General features: G+C 45.1%; 1 protein-coding gene across 10 annotated transcripts in view; it reads right to left on the bottom strand.

Moving 5' to 3' along the window:
* LOC143958274 (H(+)/Cl(-) exchange transporter 5) overlaps window positions 1–20,707 on the bottom strand; it is a 138,385-nt gene that overhangs the window by 108,625 nt on the left and 9,053 nt on the right. For 5 of the 10 annotated variants that reach the window (XM_077467778.1, XM_077467787.1, XM_077467783.1 and 2 more), the window contains exon 3: window positions 1,700–1,885. The exons of 1 other annotated variant lie outside the window; for it this stretch is intronic. In XM_077467778.1, coding sequence (XP_077323904.1) covers window positions 1,700–1,844 — 145 coding nt within the window. In that variant the 5' untranslated portion in view covers window positions 1,845–1,885. Of the gene's footprint in view, window positions 1–1,699; window positions 1,886–17,688; window positions 17,829–20,707 lie in introns of all 10 variants that reach the window. 4 more of the 10 variants (XM_077467780.1, XM_077467786.1, XM_077467784.1 and 1 more) reach the window with 1 other exon arrangement.

Here is a 20,707-nt window from a genome sequence, read left to right as displayed (position 1 = left end):
TTATTGTTCCGGACAAGCAACACAAAGCAAGGCCTAGAACCTCCACGTTTGATGAGCGTCACCAAACATTGGGCTTAGGGCATTTAAATAGTGTCAAAAAGGAAGAGGCCATTTTTGTTTTGCCTGGAACAAACTTACTTGCAAAGAATCTTATATTGTGCCGCCGACTCATTTTTCTTGGCTCTGTGGATAGTTTTTGGCACTCTGATAGCCAAGACGATAACCCAGAACACTGGGCTTTGGAGCAGCCGACAGCCTGGTTAGCCTCTATGCAGTTCACGCCTTATGGGGCAGATATGTGATCTCAAGAACTATAAAAAGCAGAACTAGCACCAAATCTATTTTTCATATTAAGTACATGCAGGTCAAGTATTGTGCCAGTCAATGACTGCCAGGTATCTATTACCTCTCACAGAGATCATAGTACTCCCCCCTGACAATGCCCTCATCTGCTTTTCTCTCCAGAAAGAGGGTGCCATCTCTGTTCAGGCATCATCCAGGGTCACATCTACTTGATATGCCAGCTAAGAGATGGCACAACCATGTAAATCCTAGAGTTTTAGGCCGCGTTAGCCAATGTCTGACACAGATCAGCCCCTAACCCATGGCTCATCTCCAGACTTGCTCCTTTCAATCCACACGGACAACCCAAGTGCTGGTTACCACAGCCCACCACCACTTACTTTTGACAGATCAGCCCCCTCACGCGGCCTCCCACCTTGTGGCTGGCTACAAACGTAACGTTTGCCCATCTGATCACTGGCGGGAAGAGAGACTGAAGAAATCGTTCCGCCTGCCTGCAGCAGATGGATGTTCTTTCAGCCTTGGTATATTCACTTGTCTGGAGCTCAAGGGCTTCTTTTCATAATAACATTGTTGTGTATTGTGACATGTCAGGAATTTATTGATCAGTCTGGTCTAAAAATAAATGAAAAACGAAATATTTGCCCCATCTAGTGGCTTATCTACCAATTGCTATACAGAAAACAATGAAACAAGCATTGGGCGCGGCCTTGCTTTGCTCTGCAATTTTTTATTCTAACTCTATGTCCACTTGGAGGGTGGGGCTTGAACCTGGACTCAGTGCGCAGTCGCCATTCATCTTCGGAGACCTTTGGCATCTCCTTGTCCTCTGTACTGCGCAAGCGAAGTACGGGGCGGACACTATCCGACAAGACACCGGCTGGTAGGAGGGGCCAGCTGGTAGTGCGCTGTACATGGAAAAAGTGTGTGCGTTGCTCAGGCTCGATAGGGAGGGGGTCCTTAGACAGCGCATCCACAGCAGCTGTTAGAGTGCTGACAGGGGATGGAGCCCTCCTCCAAGAATTCAATGAAAGAAGGGTGACACACACCACCCTGGAAGTCACACAGCTATGGTGTCCTAGTACGATGAATGGAGTGGCAACCTCAGCCTGGAATCCGACTAGGCCATGCCCCCAATTCTTTTTACTCCTTTCCTGGAGCTTAGTCATGGGTCTGTACATAGCTTCCTGAAAACATGACAGTACCCTCAAAAATTCAAGAGAACGTCCAGCGCTTCAGAAACAACATTCAGGATCACACCACTCTGCCTCAGTACTTCTCTCAAGAGCTCTCTTTCTGCTGCTTGCATCAGAGCAAGGACGAGCTAGCCGAGTTCCTTCACCAGAAAAGCACACATTGTTTACCATTACCTTATACATTCTGTAGCATTCCTTACCTTGAGACAGCTCTCGATCAATCGGTGGGACATCATCAGATAGGTTAAAATCGAGGGATCCATCTGTAATCTCCACCATGTCTTCATCACTGGTGCTGCTCTGGAAACTGTTGAGGCTGGCTCGGGAGAAGCCTTTGTTATCCATCTTAATCGTACCCTAAAATATAGACCCACAGAGCTGGCAATCTACAAAACAAGAACAGCCAGGGAGAGAAGACGAGTGAATACTTTTCTGCTAAAAAAAAAAAAAAAAAAAAAAAAAAAAATGTAGGAACAGAAATATATTAATGCACGCCTGCAGGTGAACAAAATCCACTCATAGTCAAACATTTTTTTCCTGCTTGAGAGCATTCCGGGAGGCGCACAGGTAACTGACACTTGCATAATAAAGCCACCGATATAGAAGGAAGGTGTGGAATGTTTACAGCTTAGCTCTTGAATTCTGGAGGCCGTATCCATAAAAACAAAAAGGACAAGTCACCAGTATTCCCTGTGCTTTCCCCTCAGCTGATCTTTACTCCATTATTGACTTACCATGTCTTTTGTCTGTGAGGAGCTGGCCATCTTGGTAGAAGCAGGGTTTTATTTCCTCAAAGCTGCTCCCCCCCCCCCCCCCAAAAAAAAAAAAAAAAAAAAAAAAAGGTACAGATTCCCCTCCAGCAAGGAGGAAAGCGAGCAGCACAGCAGTGACAGCTCCAAATCTGGCAGTCACAGGCAGTAGTGCCTTAGCTGATTTCTTACTGCAGACATAGAGCTATGAGGCTCAAGGCACAGGAGCAGGGAGATCCTTGCAACCTCCACCACGGAGACCAGAGAGCAGCACGGTAGAGACTAGACATGAGATGTAGCAGTGCCTCAGATGATCCCATACTGCTAATATACAGCTATGAGACTCAAGGCACAGAAGAAGGGAAATAGTTGAATTGCAGTTTCTCAAATACAGCTTCCTCTCCAGCAAGGAGAACAGAGAGAAGCACAATAGAGACTATATGTCAGATTTAGCAGTGCCTTAGATCAGTGTTTCTCAACCTTTTTTCCAGTTAAGGTACCCTTTAAATTAAAAATTATGGACAGTCTTGGGACACCCCATTCTAAAAAATTAAAAACTATTTTAATAGTTTTACATAATGCAGCAACATCCACAAGCAGGAAACCCAACATTAGGTTATATATTCATCCAAAGAAAATGCACTTTTGCAAAGTGGTACTGACTAGTATTCCAATGTTTCTCTTCTCCCTCAGTTATTCTCTGTCACTCAGCTAATGTGGCCTGAGCGCTGAAGGAGAGGTGTAGGGGAGGGTCAAACAAGGATGCCATGCAGGCGACTAACATCCTCCTCATCATCAACTGATGATGCCCTTGCTAGAAGGTTGTAATGGTGCATAATGAAAACCTGTGGCTTTGTGTAACTAAAAGACAGCCTTCGTCCACCCACTGGATCGTTTACATTTTTGGGCAATTTTTAGGAATTTTGCCAAGGCACGTCTGAACCCTGAATAAACCCGAAGGAACCATGGTTGAAAAGGCTGCCTTAGATAATCCCACACTGCCAATATACAGCTATGGGGCTCAAGACACAGGATCAGCGAAATATTTTCACTACAGTTTCTCAGATACAGCTAACCTTCCAGCAACGAGAACAGAGAGTAGCACAGTAGAGACTAGAAGACAGACGTAGCAGTGCCTTAGATGATCCCATACTGCCGATACAGCTATGAGGCTCAAAGCGCAGGGGAATACTTGCACTGCAGTTTGTCAGATACAGCTTCCCCCCCATAATCAAATCTGGCAAGACTAGCAGGCAGAGGCAGATGTGCCTTAGATCAGCCTTTTTTAACCAGGGTGCCCAGGCACCCTGAGGTGCCTTCAAGTTTCTTCAGGGGTGCTTTGGCAAAATGTCCAAAAGATTCCCCAAAATGTTATGCAAGCTGAGGGAGATCCCCTCTAAGGTTGGGTGCCCTATTTGTGGATGTTGCTGCGTTATGTAAAATTATTAGTTTCACATTTTAGAATGGGGTGTCTTGAGATTGTGCATCATTTTAAAGGGTGTGTTTACTGAAAAATTGCTGAGAAACACTGCCTTAGATGATCCCATACTGCAGACAGAAAGCTATGAGACTTGATACACAGGAGCAGGGGGAATACCTGCACTGCAGTTTGTCAGTTACAGCTTCTGTCCAGCAGAGAGAACAGTGAGCAGCACAGTACTGACATCACCAAATCTGATAAAAATAGCAGCCAGAGGCAGGAGTGCCTCAGAGCAGCCTTTTTTCAACCAGGATGCCCACGCACCCTGAGGTGCCCTTCAAGTTTCTTTAGGGGTGCCTTGGCAAAAGGTCTAAAAGATGTACCAAAATTGTGGGGTGGATCAAGCCTGCTTTTTATCTACGCAAAGCCACAGGTTTTCTTTCTGCACCATTACAACCTTTCAGCTGTCACCGACCTAACAACCAATGATGTCATCAATTCAGGGCATCAAGTGCCTGCACAGCATCCTTGTTTGCCCTGCCCTCTGTCAACACTGGGTTCACATCAATTGAGTGAGGGAGAAAAACAGGAGGGAGATCACCTATAACTTTGGGTGTCCTACATGCGTGGATGTTGCTGCATTATGTAAAACTTTTTTTTTCTTTTTTTTAAATTGCGGGGCCTCGAAATTGTCCATAATTATAAGGGTGCCTTGGTTTAAAAAAATTTAAATAAAAAAGTTGAGAATCACTGCCTTAGAAAAAAAATAAATAAAAAAAAAACCCATACTGCTGATATACAGTTATGAGGCTCAAGGAACAGGAAAGTAAGCGCACTGTGGATCTTCAGGTACAACTTTCTTTCCAGCAAGGAGAACGGTGAGCATGCGCAGTACACAGCGGACACTATCCGATGGGGGACCATATATGATAGGACACCGGGAACATCACAGCTTTAATTTCAATAGCTGTGTGTTCCCCCGTCGCGCGCCGTCGCATACAGCCCCTCCACCTTGTCTGGGGAACTGTGATAGACAATCTGGCCCTGTACTGAGCTTGTGCAGTATGGAGAAGGAGACGCGGAAAGTCTCGAAAGATGAACGGCGCCTGCGCACTTAATAGTACCTTGTGCCCTGAGTCCAGGTTCAAGCCCCACCATGCAAGTGGACATACGGTAGATGATATTAAATAGCACTTAGTAAGAGGGCCCCTCGTGGGCTCGCTTCGCTGGCCCCCACGCGTCGCTCTGCAATTTTTTGTTCTAACTCTACAACCACTTCGATGATGGGGCTTGAACCTGGACTCAGTGCCCAGGCGCTGTTCATCTTCAGAGACCTTTGGCGTCTCCTTGTCCTCCGTACTGCACAAGCTCAGTACAGGGCGGACACTATTCGACAAGACACCGGCATCCTCTCCCTAGGTTCTCCCAGGTGCCAGACTTGACTGCTCTGGAAAAAGATGGTGTAGTTGTTTCAATGAGCTCAATACAGGAACAAAAATTAACTGCATTGTTGAGTTGCCAGGAAGAAGCCTTTACTGCACCAATGCCACAAAAAAAGCCCAACTACAATATGCTGCACACTGTAATCTGGAGTGACTAGACCAAACTAGAGCTTTATGGTCACAACCATAAGCGCCACGTTTGGAGAGAGGCCAACAAGGCCATTAGTGACAACAATGCTATCTCCACTCATGTTTTCTTTTAAAATTGTACATACTGTATATTACCAATTCTCCAAGAGAATGCAAACATTTGAGAACTGTATACCATGACCTGGATATATGGTTGTAGCACCCTGGTGTTTAGGCCTACTAAAATTTAGTTTGCCAGGTGGTAAGTGGCCTGGCTAATTGTTAGAAGATTCACTTATTCCTCCCTAACTCTGGAATTGCTGCACCTTTCTCTGTCACTGGGTGGCACGGTTGCTGGCGACATTAGATTAACAAGGGCATAGCAAGGTCAGACTAAGAATGGATGAGGTGTCTCAGCCAACAGGCAGGAGATTTTTGGCCCGCTGGGAGTCTATTCATTTGGAGTCAGGTGATCGCTGCTGTTCTGTGGCACCGGAACGGCTGTCTGAGTGGACGTGTGTTGAGTTGTCCCAGGTTGCTAGGCCGGAGCCTGAGGCCTCTACCGGGGACACCTGGCTTCTAGGCTGCATTGGTTTTAGCCCACCCACGCGCACATTGGGCCAATGAGGCATGCGATTTGACACAACAAATCAGATCCAATTGCTGACATTGGCCTACAGTGGCCGATTTGACACGACAAATCAGATCCAATGGCCGACTTGGCATGCAATTTGACACAACAATTTGGATCCAGTTGCCGACTATGGCCTAGAGTGGCCGATTTGATGCAACAAATCTGATCCAATTGCCGACAACGGCCTACAGTGGCCGATTTGACACGACAAATCAGATCCAATTGCCGACAATGGCATGCGATTTGACACAACAATTTGGATCCAGTTGCCGACTATGGCCTACAGTGGCCGATTTGGCAAGCGATTTGACACTGCAAATCGGTTCTAATTGCCGACAATGGCACCATCTGAAGGTGCATGCCGCCACACCGATTCCCAAAAGTAGTTGCTGCATTACTTTTGGTGACTTCGATGGGCGATTTCATTAGACATTTGGGCATGAACCCATACAGCTGTCTATTAAATCTCCCCCTAATTCAGATTGAAATTCGTTCAGCTGAACTCGTGCAATTTCAAAGCAGCCATCAGCTTGAACGTGGGCTTATTGTCAAAACTGAATCGAACAAGTCAAAGTTAGAAGCTGATTGGCTACCATGCACAGCTGCACCAGGATTTTTCATGCTCTAGTTTTAGTAAATCAACCCCCTATGTGTCCAAAGTCGCACAAGTGTGTGAATGGAGCCCGAGTCCCTATTGACACGAATGAGACTGCCTGCACTGGGGGATGCATGGAAAGTAGAGCTGCGCGATTAATCGTAATAAGATCGCGATCTCGATTGTCTCCCCTCGCGATCTCCAGGCTGGATGACCCGCGATTTCGATATTCCCGCCAGTTCTACGTAAGAGGCGCCGCGTAACGCCGACGTCAGCATCCGGAACTGATGTCAGTCATTGGAGAGCGAGATGCGGAGCAGTTCACACACACACCGCTGGAGTGGAACTGGAAGTCGTGATGCCTGGGCATGGGCGGTACCCTCACTGTGGCCGGGAAATGAACACAGCACAGCAGTATGTGCACGCCACGGATCCGATTTCCAATTCCAACACGTGAGTGTCGATTTCTCCTTTTACCACATGTATATTGTATATTCATGTATATTGTGTGAGCCTGTGTGTGAGTGATTGAGCCGAGCGAGGAGTCGACCACTGCCCCTTATTATGATTATTACCACAGCACAGCAGCAAGCACAGTTACACTCACTGTCACAGTGACATTCTGAGTCAGCTACGCTACCCATATTATGAATATTACCACAGTGACAGACTGAGTCAGCTTAGCTACCCCCAGATATCCCCCTATTTATGATTACTACCATAGTAGTCAGCTAGTGCGACCCAAAGAGTCTCAGTCTGGGTCTCGGGGGGGTAGATGACTGTGGTAATATTCATAATATGAGTGAGTACTACTAGTACTAGGCTAGCTGACTCAGACTGTGGTAATATTCATAATATATTAACCTCCTCACGCCCGCCCTATAGCCAAATGACGGCTGTAGAGCAGGCGCTTTCGTCCGGGGGGGCCGTCCCTGGACGTCCTGTTATTTACTTCCACAATGCGCGCCGCCGCGGGCACGCATGGGGGAAGTTCTGTGTTTGCCATGTCCCCCGGAGACAGGCAAACACAGATCGCTGTAAACGGCCAATCACAGCGGCCGTTTACAGCGCGATCGGCGTGTCCAATGGGAGATGATCTCATATGTAAACATACGAGATCATCTCTCAGCGCCGCTCTCCCTCCTCAAACAGACAGCGTGTGAGGAGGGAGAGATGAACGGCTGCAGCGGCCGTGAGTGTAAAAGTAAAAAAAAAGTGCCATCCTCCCCCAGCGCCATCCGCCCCAGTGCCACCTGTTAGTGCCATCTGTCCCCAGTGCCATCTGTCATCAGTGCCACGTATAAGTGCCATCTGTCATCAGTGCCACGTATAAGTGCCATTTGTCATCAGTGCCATCTGCCATCAGTGTCATGCGTCATCGGTGCCACGTATTAGTGCCATCTGTCATAGGTGGCACGTATTAGTGCCATCTGTCATCAGTGCCATGTATAAGTGCCACGTGTCATCATTGCCACGTATCAGTGCCATCTGTCATCAGTGTCACGTGTCATTGTCCTGGTGCTCCAGGGCCTTCAAAAGTGTAATAGGTAGTCAACAAGTTAGATGTGTCATTTATGCTCCTAGAACACGTGATGGCGCTCCCTGCATGTTGGGCCTCTCTATGTGGCCAGGCTGTGAAAAAGTCCCACACATGTGGTATTGTAATACTCAGGAGGAGTAGCAGAATTTTTTTGGGGGTGTCATTTGTGGTATACACATGCCATGTGAGAGAAATAACCTATTACAATGACAATTTTGTGGGGGGAAAAAAAAAAAAAAAAAAAAAAAAACAACATCAAAAAGCTCACCATGCTTCTTACTAAATACCTTGGAATGTCTACTTTCCAAAAAGGGGTCATTTGGGGGTTATTTGTACTTTCCTGGCTTGTTCGGGTCACAAGAAGCGAGATAGGCCACCAGTACATCAGATGTGATCAATTTTGTGCGATTGGCACCACAGCTTGTAGACTCTCTAACTTTCACAAAGACCAAATAATATCCACTCATTTGTGTTATTTTTACCAAAGATATGTAGCAGTATAAATTGTGGCCAAAATTTATGAAGAAAAATTAATAATTTCCATAATTCTGTCACAGAAACAAAGAAATGTGTTTTTTTTTCAAAATTTTCAGTCTTTTTTCATTTATAGCGCAAAAAATAAAAACCCCAGGGAGGTGATCAAATACCACCAAAAGAAAGCTCTATTTGTGGGGGGGGGGGGAGGACAAAAAAATTCATTTGGGTACAGTGTTGCATGACTGAGTAATTGTCAAAGTGTGAGAGCACCGAAAGCTGAAAATTGGTCTGGGCAAGAAGGGTGTTTAAGTGCCCAGTAAGCAAGTGGTTAAGGGACAGTGGTTGTTGCCAGTATTTTAAGTCCACTCCTCACATGCCCCTCTTTAATAGCCTAGCCTGTCCGACTGTCATCTGCAAGCAGTTTGGGGCCCAGCCATGACAGCACCAGGTTGTGTGACAGAAGAAAAAAAAAAAAAAAAAAAAAAAAAAAAAAAAAAAAAAAAAAAAAAAAAAAAACACACACACACACACACACACACACACACACACACTCTGTTTGTTGCCTTTTAAATGTCAGTGCCAAGTGCAATAGTGCATGCATGTGCAATGTGCATATAGCTAGCTGCAACTTAAGACAGTGTTTTCAAACTAAAGGCAAATGACAGTGTGCGCTCTCAATTTGTTTTCTCTAGGTACATACAACATGAACATTGTCAACAGATCTATCTGCTTCCGTCCACCACATCACACCCAGTTGAATATAACCGAAAGAGAGAGCTGCAACAGCACCTTAGCAATTTGGAGAATATACACAGGACTCTTTAGCCCAGGTGGGGTCTTCTGTATCATCATAATTACTGGGGGTGCCTGCAGTGCCTGGCCGTAGAAAAATTAGTGAGGCAGGTGCAGACAGTGCAGAGGCTGCCACAGGCACAGACTCAGAGGTAGAGCAATGCACAAGTGAGTCTGATAAAATTAAAAACTCAGATGTTTTTGTTCCAAAAAAGGAGCTTATTCCCAAGTGTGGGCTTATTTCGGATTCAAACCAGATGACACTCAGCAAACCATCTACTGAAAGCAATGTTTAGCCGTTGTTTGTGCACCAAAGGGTAACACCACCAATCTGTTTAATCACCTGAAACGTAATCACATACAAGAATATGAGACGGTAGGGAAAAAGAATACTGCCAGTGCTCAATCACAAATTACCTGCAAGGAGTGCAAGCATACGAAACAAACATCAATTAAAAGGAACATTATTTAATGCAACACCGTACTCGGCAAACGCTCTCAGAAGCAAAGAAATAACAGAAGCAATCACATTTCACCTGGCTAAAGACATGGCTCCCATGACCACTGTTGAAAAAGAGGGGTTTAAAAAACTAATTCAAACCCCTGATAAGCGCTTTCAATTGCCCTCTCGTACTTAATTTTCACGTGTTGCAATCCCTGGTCTGTACGTCAAATGTCGTGAAAGAGTGGCAACGGAATTGCAAGATGTAGTTAATTTTGCAGCAACTTCAGATTTATGGTCCAGCAGAGCAATGGAACCATACATGAGTTTAACAATCCATTTCATTAATGATGATTTTGAGATGACAAGTCGGTGCCTACAAACTAGGTTTTTCCCTAAAGGACCACACTGGCGAAGCTTTGGCACAGGGATTAAAGGATGCTCTCATCAACTGGAAATTGGAGAAGAATCTTGTGTGCATCACTACAGACAACGGAAGCAACATTGTAAAGGCCATATCCATAAATCACTGGACACGATTGCAGTGTTTTGGCCATAGGCTTCATCTCGCAATAGAGAATGCAAAGAAGGACTCACGAATTGAGCGTGCTATGGGTTTGTGCAAACAGCTTGTCGGGTGTTTTAGCTATAGTTGGAGGAGGAAGAGGGAGCTTTCTGAGGCACAAAAACAACTCTGTTTACCAGACCACAAGCTCAAGACAGAGTGCCCAACAAGGTGGGGATCTAGGCAGGCTATGGTGAGAAGGATACCTGAGCAGCAAGCTGCCATCACCCATGTCCTCTCTTCTGACCTCAAGGCTAGGCACCTCTTGCCAACATGGCAAGACCTAGAGATCCTGGAGGCTGTGGACAAGACTCTCACCCCACTGGCAGACTTCACAGATGCTCTTTCAGGAGAGCAATATGTCAGTGTCTCTTCTGTGAAACCTGCTCTACACCTATTTCAGTCTTCTGTTTTGGCTGTTAAGGAAGATGACTCTGATCTTATTTGCACAATGAAATCAAAGATAATGGAGTATCTGGAGGAAAAAAATATCAGGACCAAAAAACACAAGACCTTCTCGACATAACCCTTGATCCCAGGTTTAAGATGACTTATATTAATGAATGAAGATAACAAAACTGCTGTCCAGAACAGACTAAAAGAGGAGATGTCAAAACAGTTAAGAAGGCTCGAAAGAGCTTGGGTAGCTTTTTCAAATCGGCAAGTGAAGGGGCACCAGATCCAGCCTCAGACTCACACCATCAACAATCCGAAAACGTGTCCTTGGAGCTACACTCTTATCTGTTCTTAGGCAACACTGACAGTGAAGATGATCCCTTAGTCTGGTGGAAGACTTATGCCGCGTACACACGTAGCCGACTATCCGACGGACTTAGTCTGGCGGACTTTCCGCCAGACTGTCCGTCGGACTTTCCAAACGGGCTACTTGCCCACACACGGCACTTTTTCAGCGGACTAATACGGTGTACTAAGTCCGCCGTACTATCCGCCCTACTTTTGAAATAAACGGACTCGCCCACACACGCGGAGGAAAGTCCGCTCATTTCGAGCGCGTCTCCAGGTAGGTGGGGCCCGTGAAGTAAAAGTCGCTGGCCCTGCTGCCTGGTATGGACTTAAAGGGGAACCCAAACGCTGAAAAAAAAAAAAAAATAATAAATCGTCGTGGGGGTCCCCCACAGGTCCACATTAGACCCTTGTCCGAGCCGTACCACGCCGCGTGCCCTCAACATCAAGGGGGTCTTCTCGCCGGACTCCTCCGCTATCTTCTGCTAGCTCTTTTGCTAGCGGAGGAGCCCGGCTTTCTTCCTCGCCGCCGCCCTTCTTCCGACTTCGGGGGTCTTGTCCCCCTCTTCGGTCTTCTGTCGCCGCCGCCTTCTGTTCTTCTTCAGATGTTGACTCCGAGTCCTCCGCTCACAATAGCTCCGACACGATGCGCGGCGACTTATATTAGGGACATCGCCGGATGATGTCCCCGCCCATTATGGTGTCACAGTTCCAGAGGATGCTGGGACTGTAACATTATAATAGGCGGGGACATCATCCGGCGATGTCCCTATATAAGTCGCCGCGCGTCGTGTCAGAGCCATTGTGAGCGGAGGACTCGACGAGTCAACATCTGAAGAAGAAGAGAAGAACAGAAGAACAGAAGGCGGCGACAATAGACTGGGCCACCGCCTGTAAAAGAGCTATAAGAAGGCGCGGTGGCCCGGCAGAAGAACCGAAGAGGAGGACAAGACCCCCGAAGTCGGAAGAAGGGCGGCGGCGAGGAAGAAAGCCGGGCTCCTCCGCTAGCAAAAGAGCTAGAAGAAGATAGTGGAGGAGTCCGGCGAGAAAACCCCCCGAGCTGTGCAATAAACAATTTTTATCCTGTGTTGTGTTTTTTTTTTGTACTTTTTTCACAGGTGAATGGGTAGGGGTAAATTGTACCGCATACTCATTCACATAGGGTGGGGGGCCAATATCCAGGGGCCCCCTTATTAAAGGGGGCTCCCGGATTCCGATAAGCCCCCCGCCCGCAGACCACGACAACCAAACGGCCAGGGTTGTCGGGAAGAGGCCCTTGTCCTCATCAACATGGGGACAAGGTGCTTTGGGGTGGGGTGGGCTGCGCGGCCCCCCCCTTCCCCAAGGCACCCCCCATGTTGAGGGCACGCGGCCTGGTACGGCTCAGAAGGGGGGGGGCGCTCACTCATCCCCACCTTTCCTGGCTGGCCGGGTAGCGTGCTCGGACAAGGGTCTGATGTGGACCTGGGGGGGACCCCCACACCGATTTTTTTCGGCGTTTGGGTCTACCTTTAAGTCCATACCAGGCAGCGGGGCGAGTGACGTTTCCTTCGTGGGCCCTGCCTACCTGGAGACCCGCTCGAAATGAGCGGACTTTTCTCCGGGCGGGAAAAGTCCGTTCATTTCAAAAGTACGGCGGACTGGCACACACACGGCCGGATTGTCCGCCGAAATGCAAGTCCGGTGGGAAGATTGGAGTGCAAAACTACTTTCTAAGTCCGCCGTACTTTCGGGTCAAAAAAGTATGCCGGAGGCTACACACATTGTCCGGCGGACTTGAGTTTGCCGGACTTTTCCACCCGATTGTTTGATCGTGTGTACGCGGCATTACAAGGAGCAGTATCCGAGATTGTCTGCACTGGCCAGAAAATACCTTTGCATTCCTGCAACTAGTTCCCCTTCTGAAAGGGTTTTTAGCACAGGGGGCAACATTGTCACTTGTCGCCGTTCTGCACTGAAGCCACAAAATGTGGATAGGCTCGTGTTTCTAGCTAAAAATCTTTATCTGACATTACAATTACATTCAAAAACATTCAGGTAGTATCATGATGATACTAAGTACCTACCTGAATGTAATTGTAATTTCTTTCACATTGTTTTTAGATTACATTCATTGTCATTTCTTTAAAATGTGTTTGATTGAAGCCAGAGTACTACTATAGCTTATTTTAGAACAAATGACTGTTCCCCAATCCCCCTTGGATAGGACTTTTAAGGCCACAAACACTGACTGAAGTTTGTTAGAAATAGAAAATTGATTTATTTTTACATAAAAAGAGATCACACAACATCAATGATCAATGGTTAAAGGCATAACCACTAGATGTGGTATAATAATACATGTGGCAAACAAAGCAAAACAAATTATCTTTTTAACCATTGATCATTGTATGTGATGATGTATCTTTATATAAAAATAAATCAATTTCTAACGCACTTTAGTGTGGCCTTAAAAGTCCCATCCAAAGGCCAAGGGGGAAGGAACAGTCCTTTGTTCTATACAATCCAGGGATGTGGCCACTACAGTACATTCACAACCTGAACCTTGGGTAGCTTTTTCAAAGCTGCACAAAGTGAAGGGGCACCAGTTGCAGCCTCAGGCTCACAGCAACAACAATCCAGACTCTTGTCCTAGGATTTTACACTCTTATCTGTTCTTAGGCAACACTGTCTGACAGTGAAGATGAACTGTTACCTGAATGTTTTTTGAAGCAATTGTAATTTTTTATTTCACATTTTGTTTGATTGAAGCCAGTGTATTATGGCTTAAGTTATTTTAGAAGAAAGGACTGTTCCCAAATCCCCCTTGGATGGGACTTTTAAGGCCACAAACACTGAAGTGCGTTAGAAAATTGATTTATTTTTATATACAAAGATAGATCACATCATGATCAATGGTTAAAGGCATAAACCCCTAGATGTGGTATAATATATGTGACAAAGCAAAACAAATTATGCTTTTTAACCATTGATCATTATGTGAGTGATCTATCTTTATGTAAAATCAAATTTCTAATGCACTTCAGTGTTTGTGGCCTTAAAAAGTCCCATCTAGGCCAAGGGGGAAGGAACAGGGATCTAGGCCAAGGGGGAAGGAACAATCCAGGGATGTGGCCAGTGGCCACTACATTCACAACCTGAACCTTGGGTAGCTTTTTCAAAGCTGCACAAAGCGAAGGGGCACCAATTCCAGCTTCAGGCTCACAGCAACAACTATCCGAACGCTTGTCTCCTTGGATTTACACTCTTATCTGTTCTTAGGCTCTGTTAGTAACTGTTACCTGAATGTTTTTTGAAGTAATTGTAATTTCTTTATTTCACATTTTGTTTGATTGAAGCCAGTATTATGGCTTAAGTTATTTTAGAACAAAGGACTGTTCCCAAATCCCCCTTGGATGGAACTTTTAAGGCCAAACACTGATGTGAGTCAGAAAATTGATTTCTTTTTACATAAACAGATCATACAACAATGATCAATGGTTAAAGGCATAAACCACTAGATGTGGTATAATACATGTGACAAACAAAGCAAAACAAATTATTCTTTTTAACCATTGACCATTATGTGATCTATATGTGAAAAATCAAATTTCTAATGCACTTCAGTGTTTGTTTGTGGCCTTAAAAGTCCCATCCGGTCCAGTCCTTTGTATGTTCTATACAATCCAGGGATGTGGCCTGTGGCCACTACATGCAAAATCACATTCATGTGTTATCCAGCATTAGCCCTTGTACACACGGTCGGACATTCTGCCAACAAAATCCGTTGGATTTTGTCCTACGGATTTAGTCCGAAACTGTTGCATACACACGGTCGGACCAATTTGTCGGAATTTGCGGTTGCCAAGAACGCGGTGACGTAAGCCGTGTACAGCGGGACTAGAAAAGGGAAGTTCACCACGTCCGGCACCCTTTGGGCTCCTTCTGCTGATCTCGTGTTAGTAGAAGTTTGGTGAGACGATTCGCGCTTTTCAGATTTGTGATTCAGATCGCTACTGCTCTTCGGTTTGTGCTTGTCTTTGCGTATCTGATAATCAGTGCGTGCAGTCAGTATTTGTTTCTCATTGTGGACTATATCTTTGTATAGTACGCTTTGAAAGGCATTTTTTATTGTCTGCTTGCTTCTGCTATTCAGGTCGTTCTTTCAGGCCTTGCTGTTTATTGGCACTTTCCATTGTCTGTTCTGACCAGCCGACCGTTTTGAAACCATGTTTCGTCTACGTACTCGTCGTAGAGTTTGTGCTGTGCAGGGGCTTCATGTTGGGGTTCTTACTTTGACACAAGCCCGGTCCATGAACAGGGAGGGGAGGCGTTTGTGGACCAAGAATTGGTTGCGCCAGCGTGACCAGTTCTTGCACATGCCTTTGCTCCGTGAGATCCGCGAGAATAATCCTGATGATTTCAGGAATTATCTCCGGATGACGGACCCCGTTTTTCACTGTCTGTTGCCTTTGCTGACCCCTTATATCACCAGGAAGGATACCTGCATGCGGCAAGCCATCACTCCGGAGCAGAGGCTCATCGCCACGTTGCGCTACTTGGCGACAGGGAGAAGCCTTCAGGACCTCAAGTTCTCTACAGGCATCTCCCCCCAGGCTCTGGGGATCATTATTCCAGAGACCTGTTCTGCCATCATTCAGGTCCTGCAGAAGGACTATATGAAGCCAAGTTTTCTCCTTAAACATCACATTCTATGTATTTCTTTCCTCATTCCCTAATTACCATAATTGCAATATGCTCCAATTCATATGCTCTGCCCCTTTATCCTCAGGCATATTTGCCTCACTAACTTCCCCACCTTGCTCTTCTTGGCCCATAAAACTATAGTCTAGTCACTTACCAATGTCTTTTGTCAGCTCCATAGTATTGCTTTTCCCTAAACACACCCTAAAATGTCTAAAAATGTGATGTATGTGCTTCAATTCATGCAGAGTGACCTTTTTTAAATTTTTGGTGTTGTGCCAAACTCATTAGTAACCCCCCTCCCTCCAACTGCTAGCAATCCTCTATCTGATGACTTGACCAAACCCAATACACACTATACCTACCTTTTTGATGATCACATTTATGGATGAATTCACCTAAGCATGTAGTGCAAGGGCCTGCCTCAATACTTTCAAATGCTATATTTTTTATTTTTAACCTATCAATTATCTTGATATGTAATAGCAGAATGTCTGAATGTGCTTCCATTTTGTTTTCTTTTTGGTATTATGACACTTATTACCTGTCCGGTGGGCTGCCAATAGTGTAACTAAGGAGGGGCTTCCCAAAGTATCACACATTATTTAGGCATTCAGCTCTCAATCAAGTGGAGAGGGTTACCTGTCCTAAACATCCCCCTCATTTTTTAGCAAGGGCCCATCAGATTGGGGTGGGGGGGGGGGTGATGACTCTCATAAGGGGACCTTATACTTTAGGCTTTAAATACTAAATGTTATATTAATTTTGACCAAAAATGTTGGCGTCTAATCTGCTTGCAATGTTGATTTGTCAAATGATTAATTTTTGTTCTTGTTTCACTACACAGTGTCCTTCAACGCCACAGGAATGGCAGATTGTGGCCTCCCACTTTGCCAGTTTTTTTCAAGTTGTGCCTTTTTCACCAACAGTGCAAACCCAAGTTCAGAGCGAGATGAGGGGACAGTCTCTTCTTCAGATAATCTTATTATGTTGTGGGTCTGCCACACACACACACACACACACACACACACACACACACACACACACACACACACACACACACACACACTTGTTTTTGTAACTAATGTATGTAGTGCATTAGTGACCAAAATCGTGCTCATTTTCTGCACCATGGCAGGAAAATGGCATGATTGTCCAAATGTACACCTCACTGTGGGTGTTTTTTACTAAAGGCACATCCACTATGCACTACAAGTGCACTGCAAAAGTACACCTGAAACTGCACTTGGAGTGCAAAGTGGAGTTGCCTTTAGTAAATCACACTCCTTCTCAGCACAAACTAAAATTTGACTACAAATACATTTTATGCGCAATGAAAAAGGAAGCCACACATTGTTGATAATTAAACTTTTTAATACAAGCACATTCACATGTGCGTTTCGAAAAGGTTTTTACAGAAAACCAAGAAAGTGTGTGTGTGTGTGTGTGTGTGTGTGTGTGTGTGTGTGTGTGTGTGTGTGTGTGTGTGTGTGTGTGTGTGTGTATCAAAAACAGAGTTTAATCCAAATTTTGTTTACTTGGTGTTTTTGTGTAAACAGGCATGTATCAAACCGTAAAATACAGAACACAGGAACTTACAAAGTTCAACTTTGAAAAGTAAAGACAATATCAGACATGAGTATATACAAACTGGGCTGATATTGCCTTCATCACATGGGGTTTCACCCCTGAAAAATCCAAATTTGGAATATGCACACAGTGTGTCAACATGTGCCATCTCCCATCATGGGGGGATCAACGTACATGCTTTGGGGCTGCAACCCCTTCATTTCAGACACTTTACACAAAACATGTACATTGATCCCCCATGATGGGAGATAGCGCATGTTTACACACTCTGTGCATGTTCCAAATTTGTAATTTCGAGAAATACAAAACAAAAAAACACACCATGTAATAAAAATATGGTGACATACATTGATAAGCTTACCGGAAGCTATGTTCTCCGACACTCACCTGTTGTGGTGACAATTTGTCCAACCTCCACGATCTCTCCTTTCTCCTCCTCCTGCTGCTCCTCTGTTTCTGCTTTTGGAAGTTGCCCTTCTTTGGGAGGGGTGTGGTCCCTGGTGCATACTTGCTGAGTCTTCTCTCCCCTATGAGAATGTAAACAAAGAATAATTAGCACACAGAGGGCAGAAATAGGAATCTGAAACATTGCTTGGAAGTGTTGTACAATTGCGTTTTTTTGGCCGAGTTCCAGTGTGAGAACATTATTGGGGACACTTTGTTAAGCTGGAATACTTCCCTGCAGAACGATGTTTCTTACGAACGAATGAAACCATGAACTTTAGAGTGGCCATTTTAAAATGCACAACATGAAATCAAAGCACATGGAGCAGTATGCAAGCAAGAATAATCATATGAACACACGACAACTACTTACTTTTTTTTTTTTTTTTTAAGAACACGCTTGATCCTTCTGTACTGATCGTGCTCCCTCAGTTTCAGGTCTGACCAATGTTTTCTCAGTTGATCCTTGGATCGTCGTACCCCAAAATTCTTATGAAGACTCTTCACAACTTTAGACATGATCTTGGCCTTTCTGATATTTGGGTTTGGGTAAGGGCCATACTTCCCATCATAGTCGGTCCTGTTTAATATGTCCACCATCTCCAAAAGACATATTTGAGGTCTTAAATCTTCTCTTCCTGGATCGGGACGTTTTTCAGGCTCCGGGCTTTCCTCACCCTCCTCCTCGTTAGTCGAACCATTATTAGTGCGCACCTGCGTTCTCTCCACCATGTGCTCTCCCCACTGCGCTGGAAGCCAAGGGGCGGGGAATAGTCTAGAAAGAACGTCAGGGGCGGGTGGAGTTTCACGCATGCACACTGTATATAAAAACGCAGCACGCGTGTATCGTCCGTACGCTCTGGGAAGAGAGTGAGGCGCGGACGCGACGAACGTGCAAACGAAGGTAACATTTTTAACTTGGTGCATCACTAGACTAGACTGCTTCTATCTAGGCCGATGTTGGGACAAGATTAGGAGGGTTTTTAATGGCATTATTAGTATTTGAGGGTTTGTCTTGTGTTGCGTCTTGCAGACAATATGGATCCATTGAAAAACCCAAATTTTATGGGGCTATTCCTCGAACTCTACAAAGGAGATGCCCTGCCTGTGGCAGTTCCACAACGAGTTTTATGCCGACATTAAAAAGAGGAACGCAGCGCTGGAGAAACTGCTTTCTTTGGTGCGGATCATGGTCCCCACGGCAGACATGGCCTATCTGAATAGGAAAATTGGGGCCATGAAGATTACATATCTCAGGGAGAGAAAGAAGCACCTGGAGTCCTTGAGAGCAGGAGATACAGATGCCGTTTATTACCCCAGGATGGTTTACTTTGAGAGGCTGCATTTTCTGGTAGACCAGGGGGTACCCAGGCCACCACTCTCCTGTCTTCCTTCAAAGCATCCTTCAACCCCAGCTGAGGCTTCCAACGTCCAACCTGGGCCTTCCAGGCAGCAACATGTGGTGGGGCCCAGCTTGAGACAGGTATTGCATTGTTGAACATATTTCTTGTGTTACATTTAATGATGTTAACTAGATGTTCTTATTGATCAGTAAGTTGTGATTTATCAAAGTGGTTTACATCTCAATAGACAGTAGTGACCAAAAATGATTGGTACAAGAATGAAAAATGCTGGGCTCAGAATGATAGTCTGTTCTATTTGGTAACATTCAATTTGCAAAAGCCAGGAGCACAAAATGGTGTGATTGATGAGCAAAAAACTAAAACCATGTCCCCTTTTCATACACAGGAAGACCTCAGTCGGGGGGAGGCTGTGGCAAGTGGCAGCCAGGAGGTCGACCAACGCCCTCCTCCTGCCCCAACTACAGGAGCCGAGCCACAGCCTCGAAGGATGCCTGGTGGGAAGTGCCGAAGGAAGATGAGTGAGTGATGGCCTGGGTTCAGTCTGGTCTGCCAGAAGATACAGCCTCTTGAAGATCCACATCCTGGGGACATAAATGGCATCTGACTTTCCTATTCTCTAGGACTTCGGGACCAGACTTCTCTCCCTGAAATATGTACTCCTCAGGCCACCAATTTTTGATATTCTAATTTGTTCACGTGTGCCCTGGGGGCCAAAGGCTGCACCAAAGTAACAAGTTTCTCCAGCGCTGCATTCCTCTTTTTATTTTATTGCGACCAAAATAAAAGGGTTTTTTTTTGTTTGATGAAATACTTGTGTATGTGTTTTCCTTCAAAAAGTACAGTTTATTTGTGAGCAGGCAGGTACATTTAAAAAACAAACAAACAAAAAAACAAAGTGAAATGAATAACAAGGGGTACCAACAATAAATAACCTCCTGTAGATTAAAAAAAGAAAAACAAAATATCAAAAATACAATAATGTTGTTGTGGCAAGTTTACACACAAAAAACACCCGGGAAAAAAAAAAAAAAAAAAAAAAAAGCCATCCAAAAAAGAATAAACAAAATCTAAAATTGTGTAGATGTGACGGAAAATAAAATTGTATTGCTTAAATGGTGAAAAAAAATAAAAATAAATAAAAAGGGTCATGAAATACGTTCGGGAGAAGTGTGTGTGTGACTATGAGCATCAAAAGAAGTTCGTTCTTGCAGCATTGTAAAGAACAAGAGAATGTGCTTCATGAATGAATTTTTAACATTGCAGCGTGACGAATGTGCTATATCGCTTTACGAGCAGTAGTTTTACCCGAACGAGCGCTTCCGTGTCTGAATTTGAATGTGAGCATGCGTGGCACCTTGTCCGTCGGAGTAGGCTACACATGATCGGAGTATGTCCGATCGGACCAGTTTGTCGGAAAATATTTCCAGCAAGTTGGAAAATTGGGTCCGACGGATATTCCGATGGAAACAGTCCGATGCATACCACACACAGTCGGATTATCCGACAAAACGGTCCGATACACATTCCGTCGGAATCTCCGACCGTGTGTACAAGGGCTTATAGTGATGATCTCCCTTTTCTGTATGGCTTATTTTATT

This window comes from Lithobates pipiens, unplaced genomic scaffold (genome assembly GCF_037356315.1).
Source record: "Lithobates pipiens isolate NorthernLeopardFrog02 unplaced genomic scaffold, aLitPip1_a1.2 Scaffold_60, whole genome shotgun sequence".
Classification (NCBI taxonomy): domain Eukaryota; kingdom Metazoa; phylum Chordata; class Amphibia; order Anura; family Ranidae; genus Lithobates; species Lithobates pipiens.
The sequence above is the reverse complement of the archived record's forward strand: the minus strand, read 5'-3'. Positions and strand labels throughout refer to the sequence as shown.